The 25,830-nt window shown below is 40.8% G+C and overlaps 1 protein-coding gene across 1 annotated transcript; it reads right to left on the bottom strand.

Annotated features, from left to right (window-relative positions):
- Window positions 1–7,537: 7,537 nt before the first annotated feature.
- Window positions 7,538–20,090, bottom strand: unc93a (unc-93 homolog A). The gene is made up of 8 exons (XM_086263853.1): window positions 19,829–20,090; window positions 13,483–13,664; window positions 13,066–13,295; window positions 10,624–10,749; window positions 10,259–10,470; window positions 9,340–9,475; window positions 9,088–9,219; window positions 7,538–8,336 (listed from the first exon to the last, which is right to left on the bottom strand). Exons 1-8 carry the CDS (start codon window positions 19,916–19,918, stop codon window positions 8,050–8,052), a joined length of 1,395 nt encoding a protein of 464 aa, XP_086119979.1. The 5' UTR covers window positions 19,919–20,090; the 3' UTR covers window positions 7,538–8,049.
- Between the last annotated feature and the right edge of the window lie 5,740 nt (window positions 20,091–25,830).

Below are 25,830 nucleotides of genomic sequence, written 5' to 3' on the forward strand. Positions count from 1 at the left end.
ATGTGATTCGATCCAGGTTTTCTTTCTTCTTTTTTTTTTTTAGATTGTTTTTTCGGCATCATGATATTGTAACACAGCTACATGTTGTGGTGGAGGAGGAAGACGTTATTCCAGCTTCTAAAATGTGAAACTTTTAAGCGATTTGGTTTTTGAAGAATTTTTTTTTTTTTTATTAAAAAGGTAGATCTCGCTCCCTTTGGCGTCCCAGTCAGCACTACATGCAGCCACACTTTAAAAAAAATGGGTTTGATTGCTCTGCTTTCTCTCTTGTTGTAACCAGGGAGCTAGTTAGCCATCTTTCTTGCTTTCTCCTCTTTTTTTATTCTTATGTATGTACAATACTTTCAGAAAAACTTTTCAGACAGTACATGTGTTGTAACCATTGTATAAAAAAACAAAGCATAATGATAAACTGAAACCGGGCTCTTTGCTGTGAGCCGCAGAAAACGGCACGCTTTTGGATATTGTTCCTATATAATGACATTTAAGTAGAGGCTTTAGTGATAGAAGTTCCTAACAACGATGTGATGGATAATTGATTTAAAGCTGTCATGAATTTGAATCCAAACAGGAAGAGTTGCAAAAACATCCTTTCATTTTCTCCTCACCTCCTGGGAATCTTTATTATTATTATTTTTTTATTTTTTTTTTACGAGGGATTTAACCCTCTTCTCCTTCCACCTCTGGTTTCCCTGATGAAGACTTCACTCCACTGGCTACACACTCATATACAGTTTTCTGTTGACTACTGTTGCTCAGTCAGACACTGTGTCTCTCAGCGATAACAGACCTCTCGTGACAACAAAATTCAAATCTTAAGATGTGCTACTTACACCTTACCGGAAATTTAAGAAGGAGAAAACCCTGCTGAGACGTTGCCTCTTAATATTCTTTACATGACTAAAATATTGTAGAGCTATAAACATGTAATATGTGGCTTAGGCACTTCTTAATGCATATGATTTTTCTAAATTTGCTCCAGTCCGACACCCTTTATCCAAAGGTTTAAATTAGAGGATGCTAAACAACATTTGGAATGAGTGTAACCAAACTTAGTGGTCTTTTTCTTTTCTTTTTCTATTCTTTTTTTTCAAAAGCAGGGCTCGTTCTGTCAGGGAGCATCATTCGAGTTTCCTCCTGTCAAATCTGCCACGTCTCAACGCCAGCACAAATATCGGGTGCTCCCTGATCGAACCGGTCTCAGTTTATTATTTCTCTTCCTTTCTCTCGTGGAAACTTGATCCGTGGAGAAGGTTTCAAATAAAGCTCACTCCTCCCCCCACCCACCCACCCACTCAGCTAATAAGTCTTCAATCTGCCAAACTTGTCGCTCACGTAGGTGATGCAGTCGCGTGGAATAGGGCTTCTTTCCTTTGTCTTTACACAGAGATACTTCGCCGTATGCAATGTTTTACCCAGAAAAAGAGGGATAGTATGCAAGGTCTACATTCCACCCACCAACTTCTGAAGTGTTTAATAATGTGAGAACCACTTTGTGCTCATCTGCAACGCTCTGTGTGACAATCTTGACGTGTTATTTGTGTGCAGAATCATGCAGTGTGCGTCCAAACAGTGGCTCCGGAAGTAAATGCAAAAACACCTCCAGTATAGAGAGGATTTCTTTCTATTTTTATATGGATTTATTTTAAAATCATGCTAACAAGTCTTCTTTCATAAATCAAGAAGAAGCAAACATAGCACTTGGTTATCATCGACTTTACTAATCGTTAAATCTGATGGATTTGTCCCAGAATAAGAAATAAAAGTAACTTGTATGTAAAATTAAAGCAGTGTACCAAATACAACAGTGGGGGCAAAAAGTGGCAAAAACTCACCAGCAAATTTTTGTTGCTTTTGTTTTGTAAATAATGTAATTGATCAAAAAAGTCCGAATTTTCAAACTCCTTATGTGTCGCTTATCTAATTTTTGAGAATTTTTTCGGTCCTTTGAACTGCATCGCAGTCCACAAGCAGTTAAAAACGTACTACCTCCAAACTCTTTGTCAAAGCAGGGGAAGGCAAGAAAGTTTCCCAGATTCTGGAGGAATGGAGTTAATTGATGACTTTTTATAAATGCCTGAATTCATGATCATCCTTGTGGGTTACTGTAGTAAGGAGCTCCGGCTCAATTATTTGAATGTTTGACCTCCAAACTGAATCATTTCTCTGCCACCGTTATCAATCAGGAATTCAGGGGGAAACTGAAGGCAAGAACATATCTCAGCCCCACCTCAAGCCTCAGACCATTTTAAAACCCTTTTAGACCCCCTCAAGGAGTATTTTCTAGAGAATTGTTTGAATGCAGTCGCCTGACAGTCCTGCGCCACTGTTTGGACGGCAGAAGTTGCACAAAGTGGGAGGACGCACCTCTCTGAAAGGTTTCTGTCAGTGTCAGCCTTCCTCCTTTCACTTTCCTGCATGAAATAGGCATTCCTATGGAAGTGGTTTCCTCTCCAACCCTGTTCATTGCAGAAACTCAGCAGCAGCTGTCAGCTTAACCTGCAAATAAAGAAAAATAGAAGGAAAAATATATGCCAAATACATCCAGGGTAAGGTTTTATATGCAACAGCCATTCAGTGGAAACGACAGTCCCTCCTTTGCTTCCTTTACCTAGTCTCCCTCCGTCATCACTACAAGTAACAGGTACCAGGTTAGGTTCTTTTGTAACGTTGGTTTCAAGATGTCAACATGATGTATATAACAGAGAAATGTGAATATGTATTTGTTCAGAATCAAAAAAAGTAGTGCTCCGAGTTTGTGGTAAATAACTACTCGCCTCCGTCACATTTTTATTTGATTTGATTTTCTACCTTTTTTTTTTTTTTTTTTAAATTTCTGATGATGTATGTATGTATATGACTATCAGTGAGTGTGTATGTATGTGTGATTAATACTGTATATCTGGTGTTCTCTAAGATGGAAGATGTCCTATATGATTCTCTCCTTCTTCTTCTTCTTCTTCTTCTTCGACTCTTTTCAACCCTGCACAGTACCTGTGGGTGTTTCAGATGACTATGCCAGAGAATGGTTTTAGCGACTGCTGAATGTGATTTTACTGAGAGAGAAGCAGTGTGGACTGGCTTTTTGTACGGGTTAATTTAAAAAAAAAAAAAAAAAAAAGGCCATATTATTTAATTTTCTCTGTTGTCAGAAGTTTAAGCAGATCTGGGAGAGTGGAGCCTTGGTTTTATGGAGAAGCATTGCCCAGTTGAGCTGGATGTTTTATTTCTTTCTGTCTGACTGATGTAGCCTCTCTTCTTCTTCTTCTTGCATTCATCGGTAGTAAATGACCAAAGCTTCAACACGTTTCATGGACTCATATGCAAACCTCATCATCACTGGACACAACATAATGTAGCGGCCCCCTTTATTTGGATTTCTCTGCTGCTGCTCTGCGTGTTCGTCCCTCCTGTGGCCTATCAGCAGCGAGCTGTGTGATGTCCCAAAGTTAGGTCAGTTTTTCGAGACGTCTCCACTTTTTGCCATTGAGGTCTTTTGAGCCTGAAGTGCTATCACTCGTTTACAGGAAGAGAAAAAAAAAAACATTGCAACCCTTAGCTATGCACCTTACTGAAACAAGCATTTCCTCACCTTGTAGAGTTAACACTGGAGCATTTCATTTCATAGATATTTACAGTCACAACAAAATAATTTTTAAAAAGCCCTCTCGATATCTGATGACCTTCACTTCTTCTTTTTGGTTTTTGGTTTTCCATCAACTGAATACTTTATACCAAACTTGAGGTGCCTCGTGTATATACTTTCTGCAGTAAAGATTGCTCCTTTGCTGTTTAACAGTAATAACCTTGTTAACCAGGGTTTTTTTAAAAACCTTTTTTCAACTTTATAAAAAAAAATACTGTATAAAGAAATGACTTTTTTACACACGTAGACGTTTAATCAGATTATTCCAGGAATTTGCAAATACAATCTAATTTTGCACTTTATATCAGATTTACTTGGAGTGAAAAGGCCATCAGTAACTGTCTCAATCAGATCAGTATTCAGAGATAGGACGTGTCCCCTGAATGTACCGAGAAGAGTTAGTCTTAGTACTTTAATTTGAACCTAAACAACTTCTCAGGTTCTTTGTGAAGAACTTGCCCGTAGTGGATACCCATTATCCCAAAAAAATCCTGTCTGTGTCTTTCTCTGACTTGCACCGACCGATCCTCAGTGTGAATACTATGCTAATCGTCTTCAGGTGACGTCCATCCCCAGGCGTACTGTTAAAAACCTCCCTCAGCTCAATTCGCACAACATTCCTGCTCATGACCGCTTTCGCTAAACTCTTTGCCATTCGCTTTCCTTTTTTTTTCTCTTCACTGCTTTATAGGTGTCATTAATGCAGCTGTGTTTTCTGTCTAAGCCACAGTGGTGACCTGACATAAATGACAGCACGCTAACTGTCCCTCGTGTTTTGCTTGCCTCATGTTTTTTGTGCTGCCTGATGTTAAGTATTTAGCAGGTTCCGTCTAATGTCTGGTGTGGGTAGCCAAGTTCACGACCTTTAACATTTTATTCCACAAAGCAAAAGTAGGCTTTTATCAGCTTATACGTGTTCTCACTCATCATCGGTCCAACATTTGTGCACCACTTGTACCTCTTTTCCACCAAAACAGTTCAGGTGCCTGAAGCCTCAGTTATACAGGCCTAGAGACCGGTTGGTGACACCCTGACAACCACAGGTTGCTAGGGAAAAATCTTTACTCCCCAGCTGTTTGGCAGGTGGTTTGTGGAGGTGTAAGTCGCTGTATTGAGGTATGTGTTACTGCACCGAAAACCTTGCAATTACTTTGATTGCTACCAGATTGTTGCAGTCGCATGTAATTTGCATGGAAGACTTGAACTACTCACCAAAAAGTTAGTGAAACTGTGACGAGTGCAACACAAACGAGCAACGCAGACCTTTGCCTTCAAAGTAAAAGTTGCACCTTTTGAAACATGGTGGTTGCAGTGGTAAGGTGCAGCTTTTAATTTCAAGGCAAGCGTTCCGTTTCCGGCTTGTGCTGCATGTTTTCATGTTTCACTACTGCTCTCTCAGTCGGTTGTAGACAAGTCTATGTCTTCCATGTAAACTATGAGCAAGTTTTTGGTGCAAATCTCCACCAATCACTCACCACCCAGTTGGGGAATACTACCCCCACCCAGCAATTGGTGGTTGCCAGCAGTTTTCCAGCTCTCCTCTAGTCCTGTGTGAGCCTTATCCTGAGATAGCAAGATTCCTGATCCCAAACCGATGGGAGAGGCTACCACAAGAAATTCCTAGTAAATATGTCTCCTGTTATTTCCTTCTCATGGAAATGGTCCCACCTTCTGCCGTGTAATTCTACCTACTGAGTTGGTGGTTCAATGGAAACCAGGTCCAAGACTGCCTGTAGTTTTTATAACTCCAACTCATTCCTAATGGAGGTGTTCAAAACTTTAAAAAAAAAACTACCACGCTATCAGCTGTCAGGTATTGTAAGCGCTGCCTTATTGGTTCTGAGGTTGGACATGGTTCATAGGCTTGTAATTTACTCACCACTCTGTTGTTTTGGGGGCGTTGATGCTTTCTCTGGAGAATTCAGTTAAAATAAAGACCAAGGTTCCACTTTCTCCCTTGTACAAATTAATATAAATAAATATATATATATATATAAATATATATTATACATTTTACTCATTTTGTCCAGTTTTGTATATTACACTCATGTAAAGTTTGTTTTTAAAGAGGCATCGGAGCAGCTATTACAAGACAATATGAGTGACAATGTTCATCTGGGAGAATTTTATGCATGTTATATTTTCTCCTCTTCTTCTCTCTTTGTCTCTTTTAATGCCCCTCAACCCTCCTCTTCAGGTGTGTAACGTGAATATAAAGAAATCTACCTTTTCTTTGGAATGTTGTAGACAATCAGTCTCAGGCCGGGTCCAGTCCCTGCAGGGAGTGAGAGCCCTGTAGGCTAACAGACAAACAAAACTTTCTTTTCTTTCTTTTTTTTTTTTTTTGTTTTTGTTTGTTTGACAATTAAAAACTCTATTTGCATCTACTGGAAGTCTAAAATTTGGAGGTTTGTTCATTCATATGTTCGTGGCTGCTCAAGTTTACACACACACACACACTTCTCTACTACACTCAAAACACAAACACCTCGTGCATTTGATCCCTCTGCTTTTTTTCCAAGGTGAGGATGCCAACCTTGAGGAAATGATGCTTTGACTAACAAATCTATAACATCTATGAATGTGGGAATGCAACACATTGCAATAAAAGCACCATTTGAAATGCAGCGTGTCACTCCTGTATGTTCTTTATCTCCCAGAAATTGGAAGGTTGTTTCTGAGATTTTGCTAAACCAGTTTGCAGATGATGGTCTTGTTTATTAGCCCATACTACCAGCTACACTAATGAACCACTGTGCATTTAATGGAAACAAAGAGTTTTTTAGCATTGTGACAGGAAGAATGAATATGGTTTTCTAATTCTGAGCCCCACTTATAGTTTGGTAACAATGGTATCATGTTACTCGTTACAAGACGGTCGTCTTCAAGTTTACATAGACACATCGTGGACGTGAATGTCGTAACTTTTTCCAGGGTGAAATTATAGTACAGCATATATCTTTAATGGCCTAAAAATACAAGAATTGTTCACACAAGTTTGGAGAAAATCCAAAATAAACCCACAGGGTCAAATGTATACACATTTTAATAAGTAGTGCAGGGGGTTCTACAATGTGTTTTTTAGTTTGGTCAAGGTCTATTCTCGTTAGAGATAATATTTGACTATGACTGGTAGTTTCTCTTTACCAGCATAAAAAGTATATGTTCAGTTCAACGACTGTTTTCAAAATCCAAGGGACTCTGTGGGGATCTAAGAATTAGAAATGTAGATTTACACCAGTTAGGAACGTTTCTTGGAACCATTTCTAATTGACTGCAGAATCCAGCATCACCAGTTTAGAAAAAACTGTACGAAATTTATTCAGATGTGTGACCACCTTGCTAAGGTGTGAAAGAAAACCCTCAGATAAAAGGAAATTGGTTAGGTTGTTCAGGAATTACCAAAGCTCAATTTTGCCTTGAACTGGAACACCAGCACCACTGTGCTCAGTGGACTGAGAGGGTGCAGATCAGAAAGCAATGTTCAGTCTGTAGTTAGAACCTGCAGGTGCACTGTGGCTTCCTGCCATAGTCCAGAAACATGCATATAAGGTTAACTGGTGATTCTCAACTGGCTGTGGGAACATGAAAGGTTGGCTCTTTTTTGTTAGCCGTGTGATAAGTCGCTAGTTTCTAGTGAGCTCTTGTCTCTAAATACCCAAACTGTCCATATATGATCAACCCATCACAGGTCAGGCTGATTGCAGAGCTTCTGTGCTGGACTTTAGTCTCTCCAGGACCTCAGGGGCTGACAGTGGTCGTTGACCATTTCATCCAGCTCACTCTAATGAATCAGTGAGTGTTGTGTTGAATGCTGTTTGTGTGGCAACATCTCTCTGTCCTATTTCTTCCTTAACGTCTACAAAGTTATATGAACTTTACAACATTGGCAACTGTTAAAATAACAATTTAATCTGGTATTTTTCAAACATCTCACAGGTATGATTTCACTTAATCGCGGTATATAGTAGAATAGCTTACGAAAACAGGAAATGATACTGCTCTGTGTGCGATCACTGGTCACATCCTGGTCACACAGCAGCCGTAAATGACAATAGAAAAAGGCAGTAAAATAAAGTGGATAAGATTGCACGCACACATTGCTCAACATTTAGCCGACATAGATACTGAAGACTGAAGCACGTGAATGATGACAACAGTACAGTGCCAACCAAACAAAATGTTTCAAACAAAGCTGGCCTTATTAAAAAAAATAAAGTTTTTTTTTTTTTTAAAAGCAAGACATTACAGTTTGTGTTGCTTTACCACAAGGAAGAAAAGAGCAAAGTCAATGTCTGGTAAAGTTCAACAGACGTGGGCTTATTGCTTACTGCACCTCTACAATCACATCATGCGTTTACAATGACATTCATTCAACAGGAGGCATGCTGCACTTTGTGTCTCTACAAGTGTGTCTGGCAGACGATGTCGTCACTTGCTTTGATGACTTCTTTGTGATTTTGGTAGTCTCCTTCTTGAATGGGTTTCGTTGGATGCTTGTGTTCATGGTACTCCACTATCGGGTAAGTGATGGCGGTGACCACCAGCACGGCCAGCACGATGTACAGTTTATACTCCAGGCATAAGAACGTGCTGTAGGCGAAGGCGATGACAAAACCCAACGACTCCCACATCCGGTAGTTTGCAAACGCCGCCTCTTTTTCCCGCGGGAAGAGGATGCCGTAAAGAGCTGTGAGACAAGGGGGTAGGTGCGCCAAGAGAAGGTAATTAAGTCCAGGTAATAAAGGTAGTGACTGCCAGTAAGGCTTATGGCCTTTATTTCTACCTGCAATTGCTTCTGCAGCTGTAAATGTCTTTTTGGACTGGTTTTAAACTCCTGTGTCGTCAGGTCATGTTACAGAGTAACGCCGGGGTAATGTAACAAATTACTGTCTCCAATGAGTAATTAAGTAATTTACTGCGTTACATTTAAGAAAAATAACACGTTTTATTTAACACTTTACTTTTTTTGAGTAATGACCCTTATGGCACTTATAACAATGGATTTAGTTTCTATGTCTGAAGAGCAAAGACAACATACAGTGTTTTAAATAGCCAACAGGGGGCGTAACCTGTGTGTGCAGAAGGACTTTAAATCCTATGAAAGTCTCGAGGAAAACCACCTTCTGACTGAGCCTGTAAACACTTTCCTGGTAAGTCACGCTTGTGAGTCATACTGAAGGAATTTTAAAGTTCCTTTTGTTACCATCTCTGTCTCCACAGAAAATTTAGTTTACACTGGTTTAAGGTTCACGGTTTCAGAGTGCACACTGCAAAGCAGCATCTCAGGGGAGAGCCAGCAACAGCATGTTATCTTGAAGGGGAGATCAGCTAGATTCTTGCTCATTTTAAGCTTAAATTTGAGTTTTTTTAACTAAAAAAAATCCTAATTTCTGGGTGTACCTGTTAGTTGCCTCAGGTGGGCTGATTGGGTTTCTTACCATTAGTCTGGGTTTGCCAGATAGCATCTGACAAACCCCACAGAGCAGGAAACACAAAAAACACAACAAGCTGGTCACGATGAGGCCTCCAGTACAAAAGAGCAATGATGCAGCTCAAGTTCGTCAGTGCAGCTGAAAGTGGAAAGGAAAATAAGAAAAGAGGCACGAAATGTATTAATACAAACATCAACAACAAAACAAAAACAGCAGTGAACGGTCTTTAATTATTGTATTTTGTTAAAAAGGTTATACCCAGGGCAAAGAGTGGAGCTCTTCCAGTGTGCTGGGCGAGTCTCCCAAAGAGAATTGAACAAAGGGAATTGGAAGCTCCAAAACACATCATTACAAAACCAACATAATGGATCCCCAAAGCACAAGTCACATAGTTCTGCGAAGAAACACAGCAGACATTTATAAGGCCTCACGTCTTATCATTATTGCTGTTGACAAAATTGGTAACACCTGGATAAGCAGTGGGCTGTTTTCAAAGAAGTGTTAGTTCAGAGGAATGAATGGCTTTCCCAGGGCAAATTAGCATCAGAACAAACTACAAGGCTTCTGGAACGATGTTCTTTGGAGAGATGAAACCAAAGAGGAAACCTTTGGGCATAATGTCCGCTATCACGTTTGGTGAAAACCAAATACAAAACATCAGCACAAACACCTCATACGAAATGTGAAGCACGGTGGTGGAGTGGTAATGATTCTGGCTTGTTTTGCAGACACAGGACCTGGGCACAACGCAGTCATGTATACTGAAGTACTCTTGAGTCAAATGTGATGGCATCTACCTGACAGATAAACTAGGCTGAAATTGTGTCATGCAACGGACCAATAATGCCAAGGACAGAAGCAAATCTACAACTAAATGGTTAAAAAAGAAAAGAATCAACGTGCACAATCAAAGTCAGACCCCAACCCAGGTCAGTGTTGCTGACTTCAGTTAATTGGAGATAATGTATCTGTATTCAGGAGTGGGACCACACCTCCCTTCACACCCCTTCTGGTTTTCCATCAATATATGACCCCCCCTAAGTCAAGCTGTACTGCGCTAATAATGAAAAGATCTAAAAAAATTAGGCTAATATATCAAATCCTTTTATTTAACTATATGACTTAATGAAAACTGCACTAACACCTGAAAGCCTTCATCTTTTGGAGCAGTCCTTACCTTGGTGTACTCCCCTGAAAGGAAGCTCTGTTCAAAGCCGCTGTACATGGTGAGTGGGATGAGCGTCACCAGCCTCCAGTCCTTCAGGAGCCTGAATGTTGCCAAGAACGTGTGGCAAAACGGCTGCTGGCTGCCACGAAACTCGCTGGCCTGCTCACGGTCGATGTTGTCCAGAAACACGGCCACGATCAGGATGGCCAGCACTCCCACGCCTGCCACACACAAAGAACAGTGATTCAGAAGACAGCTGCAATATGTTAGTCGCACCTTCGCGAGCGGTTGTGTGGTTATATAATTTCTTTGCTTCAAAGTTTGGCTGATTACTGATTAGCTAACACCCTCATTCAGGTGATTGGAAACTTTACCGATGTAGCTTCCGACGAGCGTCCACACCAGTTTCTGCTCAGGCCTTGTGGTGTTCCCATAAGCAGTGACATTAAGGCCGCAGTCGGCTGCTCCACAGCTTTCCAGCTGCTCCTGTGGGATGTCAACTGTCAGAAAAATATACAATTTGTTTAAGCGAATATATCACGACCAACAGAAAGAATGCAGAGAGAAACATGATACAGTTGCGGTTTTTGTTTTGTTTGCACTTTGCTAAAAATAATAATAATATTCGCCCTTTCTGTTCATCAAGGATGATTCAGTGTTACCTTACAATGTAAAGCTCTTTAAGGCAGCTGTTAAATTTAAACCCACAGCTGAAGCGTGACCGTAAAATCACGTTTTCCTTGTTTATGTGCCGCGCATGCTAAGAACACGTGCGGGTGAAGTAAGAGGCACATTTTATAGCCCAGCTTTTACACGCTCACTGTAGCCCTTGAAACATCACAGTCACGCCTTTTCTTGACCTTGTGATGTTTTCTACCAAGGTCAAGGAGACGGCGCTAGAAAAAGGTGAATGTCTGACCCACGCTCACTGGTTCATTCTGCATATGCAGCCTTGTCAGCTGTCAGATTGTCTGTTTGCACTCAGTTTGTCCTCCTCTTGTTCCTCACGCCCCCCTTTGATTCATGTTTTGTTTGGAGTCAGTATATCCCTGTTTTCTTTAACTTTTTTCCTTATCTGTTTGCAGGGCTCAGACACTAAAATCTTTACTTTTTTATTTGATCTAACTCAGTCCAGTGTCCCTAAAATACCAATGTTACAAAAAATCTCTCAATTTTTTGTACTGGAAGTGTGTTGGATTGTACTGGACACTTGGAATTGTCGTATCGATGAGAATTCTGTTGAAAATTGTTGGTAGAACGGCCAAGTTTACTTATTTTAGTCGATCAGCACGTTTAAACTGTAAAACTATAAAGATTTTGTTGCTGATAGTTTCGTTTAAAAACGTTTGTATCTAAACAGTGTCCCAAAGTAAGACGGAAATAAAACTGAAATAAATGTCTCTGTGGAGTCATTCTTCCAAGAAAGTCTCCTTTTAAACTGATAAGCAGAGAGTATTGACGCCATAAAGTAACATACTGCATACCTGGGAACTTTAAACACACCTTTTCTCATACTGTCCTTAAATTGAACCATAAAATGATTGGACCTTGTTCAGTGATGAGCTGAAGCTGGCAGCAACACAAGGCATCGTTTTAATATGTTAACTATGTTTCTTTAAGCAAGTTTTTCACGACTGAGCCAAGTGTCCTCTTTTTTGGAAATTAAAATATGGTCACCCTACTTAAGCTAAACTTGTCAAATCTGAGTTTGTAAAAGATTTTTAAACCTGCTTTTACATCTTTTTAAACTCTAAAAGTCAAACAAGTTTTGAGGGCTTTGACTGTTTCTTGCAGGCGCAGCAGCCTCGACACAAACTGAGTTTATACACAAGTACCTGAAGAAAAGACTTGCTAGTGTAAAACTCAGATATGCAGGGCTACCTGCTGTGGTGACCCAATTTTTTGTTTGTTTGTTTGTTTGTTTGTTTGTTTGTTTGTTTATCACTGTAAATTGTGATTTTTAATGATTGTAAGTCAAGCCAATCACCAGGCTAACATTTGTTGCTAAGCTGCCTCTTCTCCTTACACTCCTAAATGTTACATCAGTGAAAATCTTCACTCATTTCCAGTATTTTTTTATTCCTGAACTCTCTTATAGTAGCTTTGCATGAGTCACATTAAAGGACAATCACAAGCGGTTTTGAACAGTATACTGAAAGGGTCACTTTAGTGAAACCTGTTTTTTATTTCCTTGAAAAAAAAAAGGTAGAGTAACAGACTTTGAGGTACACCGTGTCTCCGATGTGTTACCTAATCAGCAGTGGCATTTAAGCGGCTGTGCACAGTGGATCAGCTGCTGTAGGTGCCGTGATTTAGTAACATGTCAGAGTCTCTAGAAATAATTTCCAGTCCAAAGCCAGAGGGAGATGTCACTGTAGTGACGTCTATCCTTTATATATGGTCTATGGTTCAGCTCTGAGAAAAAAAATAGCAAAGCTGTGTTTGTTTTTTAATAGAAACATGTCATTTGTTATTTGTAATGGCGGTTTAATACTGCAGGCTTTGTATATGGAGCAATGCCGATAGGCTTGCCCATCGAATGAGAGAAAATACTTCATAAATAATACTTTCAAATACTTGAAACCCCACTGCACACGTACAACATTTCAATGATAAATAAGGAAAATGTGCAAAGTGTTGCACGCTGTTTTCAAGCTTACTACTGAGGAATTAAACTTACTGGTATAAACAAATAAAACTGCGCACTGCAACCCCAAAAAGTTAACATTGTACAACTTTCAATGCACAATTAATGAGGCAATTAAACCAGTCCTGGTTCAATTTAATCAAAATGTGACCACTTTTCTGCTGCCTACCAATAGCTGTGTCCTGTCCAAAGATGAGGGAAGACATCAGGTTTCCCCAAACAGCGGAAGACTGAAAGATGAAAAAGAAGATGCCGAAATAGTAGTTGATCACGTCAGAGCCTTTTTTGTTGTCTTTGGCGGCCTGCATGTTCCCAGATATGGTCAGGTAGGTGCATTTAGCCGACCACAGAGGAGAGCCACCCAACCCCAGGATCACGGAGGTGGGGATGAGAGTGTACCTGTGTGAGAAAGCAACACTTGGTCTCAGCTTCAAGACTTTTTATTAGCCAATGAGGTTATTGGACAAGACGTGTTGCAGTTGGGTATCCTATTACAAAAATAATCTTTAATAACAGACATTAAAAAATTAGAACCCCAATTAGCCTCATTCATTTATTGTTTTTAATTGATTGTCTGGTTGATTACCATCCTGGGAAGAGGTTTCCCAACGAGTAGGACACGTAGCAGGCCATGCTAACCACAATGGTCCATTTACAGCCCAGGTTTTTGATCATGATGGGAGGGAGAAACATGGAGGAGATGATGATGGAGGCGTAGACGACGCTCAGAGAGGCCACGCCCATCCCCTCCGCTGCATTCAGACTGCTCTGCACAGAGAGCAGAAACACTAGAAGTGTTGATCAGAGGTTCAATGTTATGAAGTCGACTGCACTATAATCAAAACAAAACAGTTTTTTCTAAAAGTAGACAAATTTGAGTATTTTTTTATATGCTCAAAATATTTTTATATATAGTGAGCCGGCGGATTTACACACAGAATAAGTGTTTAAAATTCGTGCTTGGACTTTTGAGTGATGTAAGGATTGCACATAATGCAGCACTGTTTATAAATAGGGATGTTTCAGCTTTGCTATGTAGCCCAATCTATGTCTTATAAGCTTTGGGAAACACTTTGAATTAATATTACTGTTACACTGACCTACATACTGATAATTACATAATAATTACACAATATCAGCATCAGTGTTTAAAGCAAGTTGATCATTAAAGGTGGCAATATTGGTGTAATATTATGTAAACACTGATTGTGATTTGAAAGTTAATTAGATTTCATTCATGATTCTATTTGTATAAAATATTTATATATTAACCTTCCTGCCTTCTTGGGACCTTTTTGTGCCACTGCTATGTGTTAAATGGCTGCCATTTCCACTGTGTTCAGTGGAATATAACCAAACTTGCCACAGGATAGTTTTCACCTGTCAATGTTAATATTCCAGTGTGAATTCCTTAAATCAGCCTAAAATGGCTGAGCAGCAGAAATCCCCACACCCATCACCCTGGGGACCATTTTCTGCCCATTGACTTCCATTATAAACGCTATTTTTCAACCCCAAATTATCATCATATGATTTTATTTTTTCTTCTTTTCTTGGATGTCAATGAAGACTCAGGGCCTTGAAGTTTTAATTTTTAAATTGCAAAAAAAATGCAAAAAAAATAATGGCAGGTCAAAATGTATGTTGGTGCCAATCTTTGGTCCATCTAAAGGCCTACTTATAATGACAATCACATATTACTTCAACTGGTTTTTTGTGGAAATATTTAGTTTCGTTTTTTGGTTTTTGGGGCTTATAACACAGGGCGCTCATGTAATAACACTGGGATTTGAAGGGTTAAAACAACGAAAATATAATTAAAACTTTACATGAATATTTCAGGGAGAAGTAGTTTTACAAGGTTGGCTAATTTAAAGTGGAATAAGATATGGATATATGGTCTTTTTATGGCGTGGCTGAGAATGGTCCCTAGGGTGATGGGTGTGAGTTTTTTAAAGGATGGCAGGAGGGTTAAAAAAAAAAAAAACACCCAGCACGCCCCTGCGGGCGGTTTATCCTTCAAGCTCGGGTCCTCTACCAGAGGCCTGGGAGCTTGAGGGTCCTGCACAGTATCCTAGCTGTTCCCAGGACTGCGCTCTTCTGGACAGAGATCTCCGATGTTATTCCCGGGATCTGCTGGAGCCACTCGCCTAGCTTGGGAGTCACCGCACCTAGTGCTCCGATTACCACGGAGCACTATATATATACATATACATACATATATATATATATATATATATATATATATAGGGCGGAACCGTTACCAACCGGGCGGAAGCACCAAGCAGCTGGATAGCGTAGTGGTTAAACTACACGCCTTTGGAACAGAGGATCGCAAGTTCGATTCCTGCCTGGGGCGTCTGTATCCAGTAAGGGTCCTAAGGCTAGACCCCCTATGCTAAGCAAGCCTACCGCAGACATGAGCGAGACAGATAAATATGAAGGCATGCCGGCTCGGACGTCGCCCGGATCAACAAGGTCCGCGTCAGGTGTTGAGGAACCAGGGCACCCTGACGAAAAGTGGGCTACTGGAACAAGAAGGCATCGGTGGGCAAGGGACGAAAACAGGGCGTTGTTGGAATGCTACTACGCAAGTAACCCCGGCGGAAGGGGCTACATGAATAGGATGAGGGACCTATGGATTCTTCGATACCCAACATCCACAATGACGGCGAAACAACTAGTAGCTCAGTGTTCCAACATTCGAAAGAAGGGACTGCTCTCACAGCTAGAGATTGACGAGGTACAACACAAATGCTACGGCAAGGAGGAGTCAGGACGCCAGGTCAGGGGGGAGATATCATCACCCCCACCCGAGATTGGGTACATAGCCCCGATAGGAGAAGGATCGTTGAGTGCGAGAGGAACTGACCTGAAAAATAGGATCATGGCCAAGCTTGAAACCTGGATCCCCCGTAGCCGGTTACCAAGATTACGTGAAGTACCCTCAGAAGGTCTGCTAGATGATGTTAATACAGCACTACGGGCAATACCTACAACCACGATTACCGACACTAACAAGCTGATCTACAATACGGCAGCAGTGATCAGTGAGATGCTTGGCTACAAGTTGAACAGCCACAAGGGGCAGTACCCTCCATGGAGAAGGAGGCTAGAGGGCAAGATCAAAGTAGCACGGAGGGAGGTTAGCCAACTAACGGAGTTGCAGAAAGGTGCGACAAATAAGGTGCCTAAGAAATACAGCAAGCTGTCCATACCTGAGGCCTTGGAAACTGCCAAGCAAAGACTCACAGCCTTGGCCAGCCGCTTGAGGAGGTACACCAGAGAGATAGAAGGCAGGAGAATAAACCAGCTGTTCTCCACAGAACCAGCAAAGGTGTACTCTCAGTGGCAAGGGAACAATAAGAGAACAGCACCACCAAGGCTGGAGACGGAGCAATACTGGAAGAGCATATGGGAGAAGGATGCAACCCATAACGGCAATGCTCAGTGGCTAGTGGATCTGAGGGCAGACCACAGCGACCTCCCTGAACAGGGTCCAGTAACCATCACAGTGGCAGATATCCAAGAAAGGGTCTCCAGTATGAAGAGTTGGACAGCACCAGGGCCCGACATGGTTCACGCCTACTGGCTGAAGAAGCTGACTGCACTCCACGAGCGTCTGGCAGCACAAATGAACCAGCTGCTAGTTAACGAGAGACACCCGGAATGGCTAACTGAAGGCCGGACGGTCCTGATCCCCAAGGACCCCAAGAAGGGACCGGTCCCCTCCAACTACCGACCAATAACCTGCCTCAGTACTACATGGAAGCTCCTGTCAGGCATCATATCGGCTAAGATGAACAGGCACATGGGTCAATACATCAGTGGGACACAGAAAGGAATTGGCAAGAATACCAGAGGCGCAAAACACCAGCTACTGGTAGACAGAACAATCAGCCGAGACTGCAAGACCAGACTGACCAACCTGTGCACTGCCTGGATTGATTACAAGAAGGCCTATGACTCAATGCCCCACAGCTGGATACTGGAATGCCTAGAATTGTACAAGATCAATGGGACCCTAAGAGCCTTCATCAGGAACTCAATGGGGATGTGGCGTACAACACTAGAGGCCAACTCCAAGCCCATAGCACAAGTTACCATCAAGTGCGGGATCTACCAAGGAGATGCTCTGTCCCCACTGCTGTTCTGCATAGGTCTGAACCCCCTCAGCGAGATCATTAACAAGACTGGCTACGGATACCGACTACGGAACGGAGCAGTTGTCAGCCACCTCCTGTACATGGATGACATCAAGCTGTATGCCAAGAGTGAACGAGACATCGATTCACTGATCCACACTACCAGGCTATACAGCAATGACATTGGAATGTCGTTCGGACTGGAGAAGTGTAGTCGGATGGTAACAAAGAGAGGGAAGGTAGTCAGAACTGAGGGGATTGAACTACCAGAAGGCAACATTGCAGACATAGAGGACAGTTACAAGTACCTGGGGATCCCGCAGGCAAATGGGAACCATGAAGAGGCCGCTAGAAAGGCTGCAACCACCAAGTACCTGCAGAGGGTCAGGCAAGTCCTGAGGAGTCAGCTGAATGGTAAGAACAAGATCCGGGCCATCAACACATACGCCCTGCCCGTGATCAGGTACCCTGCTGGGGTAATAGGCTGGCCAAAGGAGGAGATAGAAGCCACTGACATAAAGACAAGAAAGCTCCTGACCATGCATGGAGGGTTTCACCCCAAATCCAGCACCCTGAGGCTGTACGCTAAGCGGAAGGAAGGGGGCCGGGGACTGGTGAGTGTCAGCACCACAGTCCAGGATGAGACAACGAACATCCAAGAATACATTGGGAAGATGGCCCCAACTGACCGAGTGCTCAGTGAATACCTCAGGCAGCAGAAACCCAAGAAAGAGGAGGGAGACGAGGAACCATCATGGAAGGACAGGCCCCTGCACGGTATGTACCACCGGCAGATAGAGGAGGTGGCTGATATCCAGAAATCCTACCAGTGGCTGGACAAAGCTGGACTGAAAGACAGCACAGAGGCACTAATCATGGCAGCACAAGAACAAGCTCTGAGCACAAGATCCATAGAGGCTGGGGTCTATCACACCAGGCAAGACCCCAGGTGCAGGCTGTGTAAAGATGCCCCAGAGACAATCCAGCACATAACAGCAGGGTGCAAGATGCTAGCAGGCAAGGCATACATGGAACGCCATAACCAAGTGGCCGGCATAGTGTACAGGAACATCTGTGCCGAGTATAACCTAGAAGTCCCGAGGTCAAAATGGGAGATGCCCCCAAGGGTGGTGGAGAATGACCGAGCTAAGATCCTGTGGGACTTCCAGATACAGACGGACAAAATGGTGGTGGCTAACCAACCGGACATAGTGGTGGTAGACAAACAGAAGAAGGCGGCCGTAGTGATCGATGTAGCGGTTCCGAATGACAGCAATATCAGGAAGAAGGAACACGAGAAGCTGGAGAAATACCAAGGGCTCAGAGAAGAGCTCGAGAGGATGTGGAGGGTGAAGGTAACGGTGGTCCCCGTGGTAATCGGAGCACTAGGTGCGGTGACTCCCAAGCTAGGCGAGTGGCTCCAGCAGATCCCGGGAACAACATCGGAGATCTCTGTCCAGAAGAGCGCAGTCCTGGGAACAGCTAAGATACTGCGCAGGACCCTCAAGCTCCCAGGCCTCTGGTAGAGGACCCGAGCTTGAAGGATAAACCGCCCGCAGGGGCGTGCTGGGTGTTTTTTTTTTGTTTATATATATATATACAGTTTTAAAGTAAAGTGTAAATTATATATATATATATATATATATATATATACAGTTTTAAAGTAAAGTGTAAATTATATATATATATATATATATATATATATATATATATATATATATATATATGATTTATGCCACGTGCTTATAACTGTCAAGTTTTTTTTAATTTTATCTAGAGGACTTCTAGTGTGTGCACAGATAATTATGTTTAAAGTAAACAGAAAACTGTTTAATTTACACTTTACTTTAAAACTGTCCAGCTCTCAACATACGACAGAAATATGGAATTTTTGTAGATATATATGTACGGATGTGAAAGTTTTTATAGTTTATAACAGTAGAAATAAAAATTTGAAATGTTTTGGTTTTTGCTCACATCATTTTTATAGATAGAAAATCCTATTTTTATGTTAAAAATACAAAGAAAGTTCTGTTACTTTACACAACTAATACAGTAATTGCAATTGCAGTTGTGGTATTACAAATAAATTACCATATCTTATTTGCATTTTTATTTGTATTTTAAAATAATTACATTTTTTTTCATTGTCTTTATTTTTATTTTTATTTTCGAGCTCAACAGACTGGCGACGTGTCCAGAGTGTACCGTGCCTCTCGCCCTATGGCAGCTGGTAGAGGATGGATGAATGGATTGTCATTATTATAATATTAGTAGTAGTAGTAGTGATAGTAGTAGTATCAATATATTATGAGTTATGCGTGCATGTGGAAATACAGAAATGAAAAGATTTTTCCAAATTAATCATACATGTGAAGAGTGTGAAGTTTTACCGGGAAAAGGAAAAAAACTACAATTATTAGCATACTATGTGCACCATTAATATTATACCAATATTTATATTTGTTAGTACCATTGTATTGTTCAGTTGTGATATAATAGTCAAGAAAATAACAAATTAATCCAGAATGGATTACTGGCATCATTTGTTGACTATAGGTATGCAATGTATTTAACATCTCATAGTCAGTTAGTATGAATACATTCTTCGAAGCTCCAATAATGATTGAATGAAATCCGGCGCTGACTGACAAACATGACCGGTAATTATTGACATATGGAAAACTTGTAAAGTAAATTATTCCTTGGTCCTTTCAACTGTGGAAGGAAAAATCACTCCTTTTTTTCCCTCCTTAACAAGCAGTAAATTGTAAATCTTCCACCTACCTGCAAACTCTGCAGACCTCCATAAGCCGTGAACAGGGACAGAAACCCAATTGAGACCACCAGCACATTCTTGAAGTTGCGGCTGATCATGGCTGCTTCTTTAAAAGTATATTTAACAAAACAAAAAACCTTCTCAGAGCATTAACCTTTAAAAACAAAAAACAAAGAAAAAGAAGCTGTGTTAGGTTTTTGTATTTTGTTTTTTTGTTTTGTTTTTTAGATTCGTGGCTTCATGCAGCAGCTGCACAGAGTGAAGTCAGAGGTCGCTCACTGCTGAAGGTATTTCTGATAAACCTTTACACTGGAAATAACTGAGAACAAAGTCCAGCCCTCTTTCTGTCACACACATACGCCCATACACCCACGCATTACGCATGTTTTTGCAGACAACTATATATTGCATTTCTTATCATGTTGGCCTCAAAATATGGTGCAATTTGCTCACATATCAAGCTCATATATCAGACTGCCCTTCTTTAAATCCTGCACTTTCTCTGAGTCATCGCACATGTTTTGCCTGTAATTGTTGATCATTACTACTTTAAAGCTTCATTCTTCTCACTCAACCCCTCTTCCTCCTTCTTTTTAGTTCCTTTTAAGATTTTGAATCCAGACTCCTTGTGTGTACTTACACCATGCATACATACAGGAGCAGTGACCACAGAGCAAAGGTTTACAGTGTGTTACCTCTCATTCTTTACTTTTATGAACGTACAAGACATCTTTTGCTTTTCACAGCATGACAGCTTGTTGTTGTTGTTTTTTTAAACAGAAAACACAGGGACACCGCAGTCCCCTCTGTTATCTCAGCTGTACCCAAAGAGAAATAAATTCCAAACCAGCCAGTGAGTGCACGCAGATCATTTAATTTGTGTAGCTTTTGGTGAAGTTTTTTGTGACTTGTGATGGTCAAAAAGCTGCTTCACTGCGTCGGGGCTGATTTGACGAATGAAACTTCTGTCTATATTATCTGGTGTTTATTTAAAGCTATCAGAAGGGATGGCAGATTACAGGTGGAACAGTTTGAGACTAATCAGCCAACTCTAAGAAACAGCTGTTTGAAACTCTTCATATCTCTACAGATAAAGTGTTGGGTGGTGTTGGCCTAATGAGGACAGATGTAGGTCACACACAGCACTGCACAGACCTGGAGCTTTTTCACTGCCTATTGGATGTCGGGCTGTCATGGCTTAGATATTGGGACTTGTCTGGCTTTGTCCTAATTTAAACGGGTTTTTCAACCATTCTGATTTGCCTGAAGGACTTCCTGCAGTGTGTGTTTGGTTTTGTTTCTAATATTTTAAGGTCCTCAATACCAGTGTTGGTCAAGTTACTTGAAAAAAGTAATCAGTAACTAATTACTGATTACTCCCCCAAAAAAGTAATCCCGTTACTTTACTGATTACTTATTTTCAAAAGTAATTAATTACTTAGTTACTTAGTTACTTAGTTACTTTTTAAAAACACGATTTACAACCTGAAGAGGTGATAAAGTGATAGATCTTTCAGCCCAATTCTACTTTTTCTACATAATCCATCATACAAAATGTAATCAAATGGAAAAGTCTCTTTTTAAAACTTGTTTTATCAGTTTTAATCTTTTAACTTTATGCATCAAGCAAAACATTTAATTATATGCAACATTCTCTGACTTGAATAAATTAGTTTAACATTTAAACCTATTTTCTACACATTCCAGCACATAAAATAAAATATTTTTTGTGTTTTCACTCACTCTTTCAAACAGATGCAAGTAAAACACAGCAGAAAATAAATAAAGTCAAAGACTCAGCGGTCCTTTTGCTCTATTTTCACCTGTAAAGCAGGAGCAGGGTAGGCGGAGGGTTACCCTGGTGCAGGTGTGCTGCGGTCAGTTGAAGAATCCGCGCGAGTGTCTCTGTGAGTTTCCCATCACGTCGTAGCTACTCGGTGCTTGCTCGGAAGTTTAGGGGTTTTTTTCGCTGTAAAAAGAAGTTTTCTTCCCACGCACGATGGACGCTAATGTTTTTGTCACTTTTTATGGAATCAAACTCAAAGTAAGGTCAGTACTTCCACACTTTAAACGCTGCACGCTCATACTCTCTCCCGCACTCGATATATTATCCATTGTTGATCTGCACACAGCTGCTGTCACCAACATAGCACTTGCTTACGTCACTGTCATGAGACATTCTCGCAAAAAAAATCACGGTTTTAGTAACGCAGTAACGCAGCGTTCCTACGGGAAAGTAACGGTAATCTAATTACCGATTTTGCAATAGTAATCCCTTACTTTACTCGTTACTTGAAAAAAGTAATCGGATTACAGTAACGCGTTACAAGTAACGCGTTACTGCCCATCTCTGCTCAATACACAATACAATACACATACACACACAAAAACATTATTATAAAATGTTTGGGAAAAAGCTTGGCTTGGTTAAAAAGGGCCCAGTTTAGATCAAAATAGACCTTTTCTCCAGGCCTTATGCCAGGTGGCGACAGCTGTGTCTACAACAAGACTTGTGATCCTATAGAAGTCTGCGAGAACGCGGCTTTCTGTCTTTGTAAACACTTTAATGCTGAGTTTATGGGCTCAGTCACTCGTTTTGGAGCATGCTGAATAAAAAATGATGTTTGTTTTGAAAATCTTTTCCACGCTGTGTTTCAGATTGTAGTATTATCTGTGTGAAGTCATTGACTTGACTTTGGTTTAGTTGGGGAGGGTGGGGGGTTCAAAAGACGCACAAGAGTTTGTGAAACTGTCACAATAAGTCATTCAAATTTTTCCCCTTATGCACGTCTTTTTGTGTAGGAGAGCATGAAGCTGTAAGATTGTCCTCTTCATGTCACAGGTGTACTCACCATGGCAACCACACACCGACACACATGTATTAAAAAACACGTCAGCCATACAAATTGTACAAATAATGTGTGAAAGTCTGTGATGGGTCTGTTTGTTTGTGTGTTCGTTGCTAAACTTTTGCACTGAGAGAAAAAGTCTCATGTCTGGCTTCACTTTTGCAATGTAACTGGGGTTAAATTTTGCATGCGATTTGGGCAGGGGCGTAATTTCCAGGGGGTTAGGGGGGGGTTATGACCCCCCCCCCCAATAATCAGACCCATCCACTATAACCCCCCCCCCAATAAAATTATGAATTATCTTGTATAAATAGGCTGTTGATTTTCCCTACTCATTTCAGGTATTACCAGCAAAATACTTGCATGTTTAATCATCTGGGAATTTACCCAGATTTATTTATTTATTTAGACAGAGACCTTGACCCCCCCACCCTCCCACCCCAATGTTCAGCACAAAGTTACGCCCATGAATTGGGGCCACAACCAAAAAACTAACAATAAAAAATAATAGTGTAAAATCTGCGTGAAAGAAATGAATACAAATGAATAGATGATTTCTTAATAAGCTGTGTCTGTAACATTTAACATAATTTCTCTGGCCTCTGGAGAAAAATAACTCTTTAAAAAGTGAATGACTGTGAGTGTGACTCTCCACGTTCCTCCTTGTCAGCGTGAAGGTTCAGAGTGTGAACTTTATGGCGGGTGACAAAGTACTTGAAATCTGTGGACACTTTAAACAGTTGTTTTTCATATTTGAATTATATAAAACTATTTTATAGCTTTGTAAAAGAAACCGAATTGTTTGGCGTGAGTGCTTAAACAAATCGAGTGTTTCTGATTGCTGTGACAATACAAATGAGAACTGCACGTCAGACTTTATCCAAAACAAAGGAGGAGCTCGTTGAACTGTGGCCAAACATCGGATAATTTGCTCTCGTAGACTGTCATAATCTGAAATTATCATGGAGTGATAGCCGTTATCGCACGAGAATATCTTGAATTTAATGGTTTCAAGTGGAAATGACTGAGTGTGAGATCAGTGTTGATTAGGTTAGGGCTTGAAAAGAATCAAAAGTCCTTCCCAGTAAACTGACTTTTACTACATGCAGATTCTCCACTAAATAATAAAATATGCAGGGCTGGTGCAATTACGTTGTTATGCTGCAGGTTTATCAGAGATCAGATCTGTGTTTATGGGCGTGTTATAGATGATCCACCCTGTTCTTTAGACGCAGTTTGCTGTGACTGCATGTTTTTGTTTGGATTTACATCATAAGTAGACTTTCTTCCCTGTAATATCTGATTGATGTTCATCATGTAAAATGAGCGACTCGAGAAAGATAGAGAGAAGTTATTGTCTGAATGCATGCCGCTATTAAGCTGAGGTAGTGATGAAAGATGAAAAGATCCCAAATGTTCCTTAAAAAAACTTTTTTTCTTAAGTTATTTAAGTCATCAAGTCATTGTTTTCCTTTAGTGTTAAAGCCCAGGTTTTTTATGCATTTAAAATGATTAGAAAGCAGCTTTTTGAAGAACAAAGTACAGCCTTCCGTGTTTCAAACACAGTAGAAGCATAAATAGCAGTTAGGTCCTGATGCTCAAATGCATCAAATGCATCCGCAACATTTGTGTCATAATACTGAACATGCTGAAATGAGCTGCCAGGATTGCTGAACAAACCACGGGCCTCTGGAGCAATTCCCTTTATCGGTCCAAAGAGGAGATGTTTGACCATAATGTACAAAACACATCATATCAGCACAAACACTTCATGACTGGTTGTTAAGCACAGTGGTGGAGAGGTGATGATTTGAGCTTGTTTTGCAGACACAAACCGGGGTTGTATTCTAGACTCACATGAGAGGCCATCAGCACGACACCTGGGTCGTGCAACAGGACAATGATCCCAAGCACCGTAATAAATCTACAATAGAATGAAAAATAAAATAATAAACTGTCAACGTACTGAGGCAACTTTGTAAAGAGGAGTCCGTCACAAACCCTCCAACGATGCGAGCAACTGATAAAGTCAGAAAAGGTGGATCTACGAGATTACGAGAAGTGCTGGTTTCTGTTGGGCCTGCAGGGATGCTCACGATTAAATAAAAGTATTTAATCCCTGTTGTCGGAACTGTTGCTTTTCTAAGCTATATTTTAAAGTGAAAAACTTACAGATAAACAAACAAACAAACAAACCAACTCTGTAACAAACTGTCCAGGACACACTAGGGATGCACTGAGTCTAGTTGTGTTAATGTAGATGCATACATTCCCACACTCAGTGTTCATTAGCATGCATATAATCTAATCAAATGCACATTCAGCAGGGGTACAAACTGCACACTTAAAAATATACATGTGACAGTTTTTAGCAGTGGTTGGGTATGAGATCATGTAGACTGAAAATTTTGACAAAGCTTGTGCTGTTTGATCTAAATCTGGCCTGCAGAGGCAGAAAAGTGCTGACCTGGTCTGTTTTTATTCATATGTGGAGCGCCGTGACCGATGAGACTGTTACTGGTGCACGGCTGTGAGGCCGTGGATCTCAAACCTCAGGACCTCTAACTGCACACAGAAATCAGACAGAAGTCACTTTTTATCCAGACCTTTAAGGACACAACTGTCGAGCTTCAGAGGAAGCAAATTTATCTGCACATTGTCGCTTAAAATGAAATATGTAAAACCAAACATTAAAGCTGTTTTTGGCAAAGATAAAAGTGAATTTTCCTTCATTTTGAAGAAATGAAACTCGGCGGGTCAAAAGCTGAACAACCTGCCATGAAGGTCGACTAAGGAGCTCTGGAGCAGGAGCATAAACTACAGACACACATTTATAAACAACTTCCATTAAAAATGACCCATTCACACAAGGTCAAAACAATACAAATGTATGTCAGCTTGACTATATTATACCTATTTAACAGTTTTACATGTCTAAGAAATCTTTCATCTCTGGATAACTTGAGGGAGCTGGTGATGATTAGTCACCACCGCTGGACTGTCTGTTTGATAAACTAGAGCTGAGCTTCAGCTTAATCTCAAAGACGTAATCAAAGCTGCTCATCGAGTGCAGCAGCTCTTTAAATCCCGCATCTTCAGGACTCTATGTGAAGTGTTTTGAGCAGGCTTTCCAGCTTTTCAGCAGCAGGGTTGTAAAATAA

The sequence above is a fragment of the Aulonocara sp. 'chitande type north' Nkhata Bay genome, linkage group LG15 (assembly GCF_057382095.1).
Source record: "Aulonocara sp. 'chitande type north' Nkhata Bay isolate Kocher_YH1m ecotype deep benthic linkage group LG15, A_spYH_male_GT1.1, whole genome shotgun sequence".
NCBI lineage: Eukaryota > Metazoa > Chordata > Actinopteri > Cichliformes > Cichlidae > Aulonocara > Aulonocara sp. 'chitande type north' Nkhata Bay.